The 8,117-nt window shown below is 33.9% G+C and overlaps 1 protein-coding gene across 1 annotated transcript; it reads left to right on the top strand.

The window, feature by feature from the left end:
• The first annotated feature begins 3,088 nt into the window (after positions 1-3,088).
• Positions 3,089-7,864, top strand: LOC107190868. Its single transcript, XM_015579755.1, has 7 exons — positions 3,089-3,255; positions 3,366-3,483; positions 3,718-3,862; positions 4,040-4,127; positions 4,207-4,555; positions 4,624-4,672; positions 4,737-7,864. The coding sequence occupies exons 1-7, from the start codon at positions 3,089-3,091 to the stop codon at positions 7,862-7,864; spliced, it is 4,044 nt and encodes a 1,347-aa protein (XP_015435241.1).
• Positions 7,865-8,117: the final 253 nt, after the last annotated feature.

The raw sequence follows: 8,117 nt of genomic DNA, 5'->3' as shown, positions 1-8,117 counted from the left end.
ATCTAGACTAATCTTTAACTTCTCATAAACATTCAAATCATTTTATGGATAACTAGCTGACGTATCCGCTCTCGCGCGGGCAGTTTCATATTGTAAATCATATTTTAGTTCGTACATACAGACTAGACTGTAATATACCGTGAATAAATAAGCAGCATAGAATTTTATATAGTGCAATATGAATCACATCGATTTGCGGCTTTTTAAACTTTTTTGTCTGCCTCAGCTCATCGTTAGCTAAAGAACATTGTCGCTTGACTGTTCCTTCGACTAACTTTGGCCAGCAGGAATAAATGGGCTGTTGAGCGCCGGGCGAGAGGCCAGCGACTGACGATCGAAATACAATGTAAACAGATAAGGAATGAAACGCATGAATGCAAATTTAATCTTTTATAGTTTTCAGTATACATTCATTAAAGTGTCACGAATGAACTGAGGAGATTCTGTCGGTGGAAATGAGTCCAAATACGACATCATTCGGATTATTTTCAATAATATATCATTTTCATCCGCAACATTACGTATGAGTAACAATTGTCCAATTACACTCGAATTTGGACGCATTTTAATCGGGAGAATTTCTTCAATTCATTCATGAGATTTTTATTAAAATATATTGCAAATTGTAAAAGTTTAAATTTTCATTCGTGCGTCATTCCTTATCTCATCTACGTCTGTTTACATTGTATGCCGATGGGTCGGTCGCTGGCCTTGGACATTCGGCGAGAATCGAAATCTCGCCACGAGCCGTAGGCCGTAGCTATTCCATTGTTCTCCTTACGGGTAGAATTGCATGCGGGACATGAGGCAACAGCGTCAGAAAAACGATACTGTCCGGCAACACTATCTTCGCGTAGAAAAATACACAAACCCAGCTTGATGGTAACGGGGAACAAAATTTATTTGTGGGTACAGCCGCTAGATGTCGTATTATCAAGCCGTCCCAAATATCGATTTTGTGTTTCCGCTGGCGTCCGATTGTTTACATCAGCGCTTCGATCGATTCGGAGTTGGCCCCAAAGGAGTCTCCCCCCTTAAAGGCTCGAGCGTTAAAGACTCAAGCTTCGAACCTTGAGGGTTTGAACCGCGACTCGAGCTGTTAAAGCTCAAGACTCGAGGCTTATTTTAACAACACTAGCACCAACTAACATTTCCTAACGGCTTCCTGATTTCGCATCAGGTTCGTCTGTACAGATTTTCCACCCTCCTCGCAACTCCTAGGCTACGCGTTCAGTTCGTCTGCAAAATCGATCCTAGTGGTTTTCGGGTTCGTTCACGAGTTTCACCTACCTGCGACTCCCTGATTTCGCATCAGGTTTGTCCGCAAGTGACTCCATTCCTAGAGGCTCCCTGATTTCTCAGCAGGTTTGTCCTCACTTTCAAACATTCTAGCGGCTCTCTGGTTTCGCGTCAGATTCATTCGCGCACCTTACTAATAAACTGATACCATATTCCTTGGAAAACCTACACTCACCGGCCTCTCGCGTTGCTACGACCCGGGCTCGTAACAGTACAATAAATGACGCATACCGTATATATGAATTGCTTGAGAAAAATAATTGACTGTTCGCTGAGATATTAACGTCACATTTGCGATTTGCAATACCTACCGACGTTCATATCAGAAAACGCAAACTAGCCACGAAGTTGACGCCGAAACCTGCGTCACGTGTGAACTGCTTCATACACTGCAAGACAGAAGTTTATGAGCACCCCAATTTTTGCGGTAATACCGTCTTATTCAGCGTCCCAAAAAACCCTTTTCCGTAAGCTTTTCAATTAAAATTCATACATTACACGTTTTTATTAATGAAAATCAGTTTTTCGGCTGTGACTAAAGTTTGTGAACACTTTGACAAAGAACAAATTTATTGAAAAAACAACAACATTTAATAATGATTCACAATATCGACACTGATTTAATAGTTGAGCTGTCCTCCTTTCTTCCTGATAATGTCAAAACTATGAGTTCTCGTGGAATCAATCAATTATTGAAGCAGATTCAGCTCAAGATGCTGTTAAGCTGCTAAAAATGCAGTTTTTAGCTGTTCCAAAGACTCATATTCTTTATTATTCGCGTATACACGACGAACCAATATCGCCCAGGCGTTTTCCATGGGATTACGATCTGGCGATCGGGCAGGCAACTCGTGTGCGCCGGGCCTTAAAGAACTTCTGACTAGACAATTTCTATGTTCACAAGCTTCTTTAACCCTTGAGAAAGTTCACAGCTTTTCATTAAAAAATTTTTGACGAGAGTCCTCTTGAAATGTGGCAAATGCTTTTAAGATCATGTTTTTACCACCTAAAAGACTTTTACAAATTCGCTGTGCCTTGTCCATTAATAATATGACATTGGTTAATTATCAATCAATATTTAGCTGTTTGTTATAATACTTAAAATTATTTAATACATTGATCGTCACAGTGAAAAAGGCCGTATGTAACCAGACACACTTTATTTCGTTTTTAAAGTCATAAATCGTCGAAAATATGTCCATTTAGTTAACAGAGGCTATTCATCTTGTTTTAACTTATACTGCAATATTAATTTTGCCCAAAAGTATGGAATGGTATTTAAATAATCCAGTCTCTTTGGAATGTACGTGTCACCCTTATTTCGGTGATGCGTCAGTCAAAGTGTTAAAATTCTTAATTATCCTTAATAGCTTTTCCTGGTATTATCAAGAAATTTAAGATTAAAATTAATATTGAGATGTAGGTTTAAAGTGTATGGAAAGATAAATAACTAATAAATGATTTTCTATCAAATATTAGTGATAAAAGTTTTCTCTTATTTCCAGCTTTTTAAATATGGCTCAGCCTATGCAGAATATGGATGTAACCAGTTCTTTCATCTCAAACAACACGAATAACGATTCAAGTAATCAACATTACCATTAATGTAATAGAAAATGTATAGAATACTCTTAAAATATTGAGATCACACATATTTTCAAAGTGTAATAAGAAAAGTAATAAGAAACTCATACTGATATATTTTCTAGACAAATTTTACAATCAAGAAATAACAATGAGCAATAGAAACAAAATAAACTTGGGACAGATACATAGTGGTTTTATTGATATGTCAGAAAATTATGAAAATCAAGGATTTCTACATAGAGTATCCATTGATGTTAAATCATTAGAAGCCACATTTCCATGGCTTGTTAAATTTCACAAAGTCATGTATTCATCTGTGGGAAGTAGAAATTCTAAGCTGTTGGAACATTTACTTTCACTTTATACACAGTAAGACAATTATTTAATCTAAAAATGAAAATAAATTACACTTAAAAATCTATTAAATTTCAATTAATAGAGAGAAATCAAATGATTTAAGTAGATATTACTTATTTCAGGAATATTTTAAGTAGTATAAACTCGTATCGTGAACAAGCATTTGACATGATAAGATTGAAGAATCATATAACTAGAACCTTAACATTTTTTCATCTTTACTGGCGCGATATGAAAGAGGTACTATAAACATCCTTATTTAACATTTTGGCAATTACGGATTATATGATTTGAACTAATAAAATAAATTAGTTGGACTAATGAATAAAATAAAGTTTAGAAGGAAATTTAAAATAAAGAATAACGAGTAGTAAATGTCCTTGAGTATGTAGATCAATCGCTAATCAGTTGCCAAAGTATAAAAACATACTAAGCAACAAATCATTGAAAATTAACTCTTCAATTCTTTTATAGTTTGTTGGCGATAGTGATTCATATTTAAATACAATGTCACTGCTGTTAGGTGTATACATAGACATGGAACTTAAAACTTTTAAACACACTAAGGATTCGTCTTCGATAGTTGCAAAACTTCTTTCTGCACTGTGGATATATTTAAGTAAGTTAACATTGGTAGTAATTAACAAAGGAACAAAATACGTCTTTATAGAATTTTTACATAATGTAAAATTTCATTGTAGATAATATGAAACAAAATAATTAATAGTGTTTGTATGATATCTTTGTAATTTTAAATGGAAATAGTATTTTTATATGTCAGAAAATTTAATTATAGATCATTCAGAGAGGCATATCTTCAGAGTGATACTCAAGCTGAAACACATCACTAAGAAGTGTGTGAGAATATATGAACCAATAATCATGTATGTAACTATTTATGTAACTGACATTATTGTTTAGTAACCTTAAAATTTTCTTCATAATATTGTTTTTTTATGTTAGGAAAAGCTTTGCTATTTTGAGACGAAACATAGAATCTCTGACAGATATAGAGTACATCAGGTATTTACTTGTATTAAAAATGTTGAAAAGAACAAAGGAAACTATTGAAGAGATGAAAGAAGTAAATAAGATGGCTCTCATAATCTTAGGCCCACAAACACCAAAAATGCGAGACGAACTTTTAAAAATTTTACCAAAACCTTCTGTTGGGCATGAAAACGAAACACTTTGGTTGTTACAACCAAATGTATTTGACTTGAAAGCAGCATGTAGTAATTTCTTAACCTTCGAAGACTTAGTATCCGTGCAGTCAAAGAATTCTGATGCAACTAATTGTCAGAAGTCACAGGTAATCTTCTAAAGATATCAATTTTCTTGATTTTAGATTTCTAAAGTTTTTCATGTTATATTTTTTAGACCATTTCACTGTACGGTGTCAATGTTGTCGAAGAATGTAATGTGAATCGTGAGTTCAATAAAAATGAAACAAGTAATTTTTCCCAGAATGTAGTCATTGAGAGTGGATACAGACAAAAAGAAGAAGAAAAATAGTAAGAGAAAATTGGAGTGGTTGAAAATGATGAAGAAAAAGTGTAAAGTGCAAAAACCAGTGGTTAGAAACAAAGTAAAAATCGCAGATGCTCACAGGACTGAAAATTCTGAAAAATCTGTGGACAAGATCATTCTGAAATATTTACCAATTTCTGACAATAAAGTCAGTGAACATACAGAAAGCTATGCTTCAACAGAACAAGATAATATTCATGATTATATTCATAATAAAAAAAATAAAGAATTAAAATGCATGTTTCAGCATAAGCAATGCAATAACTGTATTTTGTCATTCAAACAGGATGATATTCAACAGAACAGAATTTTATCTTTGTTGAAACTTTTAAATGTTGTGGGACAAAATATTAGGGAACCAAAAGTCACATTTAGAGAGGAAAATCTAATGTCTTCTCAGCATATGTTTATTTGTGGCGATGCAAACAGTGAATCTAGTGAAATAAATACTCAGGGTAAGGAGAAATTCTTATTACAGCCAAGTAGTTCTGTACAGACAATACTTTTATCAAAAGAGTGCCAAAATAATATAACAACTACAGACACTCAATCCATAAAACAAGAATTACCGACAAGCACAGACTGTAATATAATTGAGTCTGACTGTCAAAGTGAGTCTGTTTATGTGAAAAACAATTATCATTCACATGACGTGAGATCATTGGTAACTTCAAAAACTGCAAAACAGAAAAGTTCTTGTGATATTCATGAATGTACATGTCCTGTTACGGTAATTGCAGCGGAACCCTTCACTTGTCATAATTACAATATAATTAATCAAACAAACTGCGAAAACATATTGCAGGCTGCTGCAATTGATAATAATTCCAGCAACAAGAAATCGATCTGTAACAAGAGTATCGTCTGCATGCTGAACGATCTTGATAAATGTATGCATGTTTTAAACCGCATTGGTGAACACATCATGACAGTGCATACAGAGAAACAGCGACTGGAATGTTTGGAGAATAGTGAAGTCTGCGCCGTTACTACCACAGTGTTTGGGGATCAAAGCATAAAGTCAGGTTGGAATCAGAATACGAATCTGTTAAATTCAGAGAAACTAAGTAAATTTCTCGAATTATATGGGAAAAGAGAACTTTTAAATGTATGCAGCTGTACAGATATCCATAGACAGGAGAACCAAGATATTAATAAAATCTTGAATGAACTGAAATGTGAAAAATTACGGCCGAAAGATCTACATTCCTGTGAAAAGAATCATACTTTCTCTGAAACAAAATTAGTAGAAGGTTCTTTCTACAACCACATAAAGTCTGAGTTCGAGCAGTCTGAAAAAGCAGTGAAAAAGGAAAGTGTTGAAGCTTTTGGAACCATAACACATCAGTTTGAAAAAATGGCAGCAAATGGTCAGACAGATTATTTTCCATATGATCCAAAAAACATGGATGAATTTGAGAATATTGATATTCTAGATAGCATTCTAAATGGTGATATATCTATGGAAGACGAACAGGAAATTTTAGAAGATTCGCAGTCTTTGTTAATGTCACCAATCAGTTGCAATAACTCAAATAATGTACTAAACTGTATTACAGAATTCTTCTCACAGGTTGAGTATGTACATGTAAATGAGAAGGAAGATAAATATATTCCATCCAACACAAAAAATTCCTTGACACCGTTACCAGAAGGCAGTTTGGGAACAACTGGAATATTGAATTCTTTATTGGACTTTGAATTGACAAACATGGACACTCTACCAAACGATCTCATGTACTCTAATGTACAAACAGTTAATCCAAGACTGATAAAAAAGAACTTCGAAAGTGACAGTCTTTCAAGGGACAGAAATACTTCTGAATTGAATTCTTACACAGAAGAAACAGTTATGGTTGGCAGGAGCGATGAAAAGGATGGGCTTCCACAGAAGAAAATGGAATCATGTAACAGTAAGCGTGACTCTGTTAACAGTAGTGTCGATGTAGTTGGATTTGGATTGAACCCTAGCAACAAAGATGTTCTGCAATTCTCTTCTATAAATAAAAAAGTGTCAACAGATAATATATCTTCTGAATTAAAAGATCTGCTCTCTAAATCGAGCCTTTCTAGTCCTATTGACAAACTCAATACTAACATTGTAACAGAAAAATCTTATATTTTCCACAAGGAGTATGTCAATCATGTCCAATCCTTTAGTGATACGATGAATAATGTTTTGCCTGAAATATGTACTTTCAATGATATTCCATCAGATACTGTAATACACTGTGTAGGTCAGCGAAATGATAAGCATACCTACATGGAACTTGAGTCAAGTCCTGTGAGGAAACAAGAACCATTCGATTGTGAACTATTGTTTTCAACAGACTTGGTGGCACCTAACAGTATTACAGTGTCACAGAGTGAACCTTCAATGCATGAAAATTTCCTAAAGAAAAGAAATAATATTCAGAAGAATATACAACACAGTCAGGAGGAACACAATCATACAATGAAGCATCAAATAGAGGTTAGTGTACAATCAGGGTTATTGAAAAGGAAATTAAGATATAAAAATATGAAAACAGAAAATACAGAAGAAGAATCGGCTTCGCCTACTAAAGATGAAAGTAGTGTAAGATGCCCTCAATTTAATATTATCAATCAGGATGCTCAGAATATGTGTGAATTGCCACTATCATCGTTTCACATTTATCGTCAGAAATCACCACAGGTGTGTCCATCCGGGAACATGTACAAACAATTAAAATGTGTGGGTATTCAACAGCTGAGGAGCATGTCTCCACAAAAGCAACAGATTTTATTAAACTTTCATGGAGACTCTACAATGAATACCATTTCAAAGGAAGATTCCAAATCAGAGGATTCTCAACGCACCATTGAAGATAATATTTGGGAAGATGCGACTCTATTGTATGAATCTTTACGGAAGTCGGGAAATAAGACTTACCTAAAACTCCCAAAAAAAGGAATAAAGATTGACACGGATGTAGCTAAAATAAATAAGGATAAATGTATAACCGAAGTTTCGAGTAATATTCTTATTAAGTCTGGAATTAAGTGGACATTGCAGAATATGGATGCTAAAAAGCAAACAATTTTATCGACAGATGAAGAAACACCGTAAAAAAAACACTTTGTTTCTGCGAAGAAAGGTAAATTCAGTCTGATTGGTTTTGCTACAGTTCATTTTACATATAAATTAAATTTTATTTAGAGTCTATTGTTATCAATACTATTCTTTCAATATTCTAAGATGTTATTCTACTATTCCTCCAAGTGCCTTGTAAAATTAATTTGAAATATAACTGTATATATTTTTCATATCCGAATGTGTCAAAAAGTAATAATGTGACATTAATAATTTATGTCTGAAAAAT

This window comes from Dufourea novaeangliae, unplaced genomic scaffold (assembly GCF_001272555.1).
Source record: "Dufourea novaeangliae isolate 0120121106 unplaced genomic scaffold, ASM127255v1 scaffold225, whole genome shotgun sequence".
NCBI classification, from domain to species: Eukaryota; Metazoa; Arthropoda; class Insecta; order Hymenoptera; family Halictidae; genus Dufourea; species Dufourea novaeangliae.
This window is presented reverse-complemented; position numbering and strand designations above follow the sequence as displayed.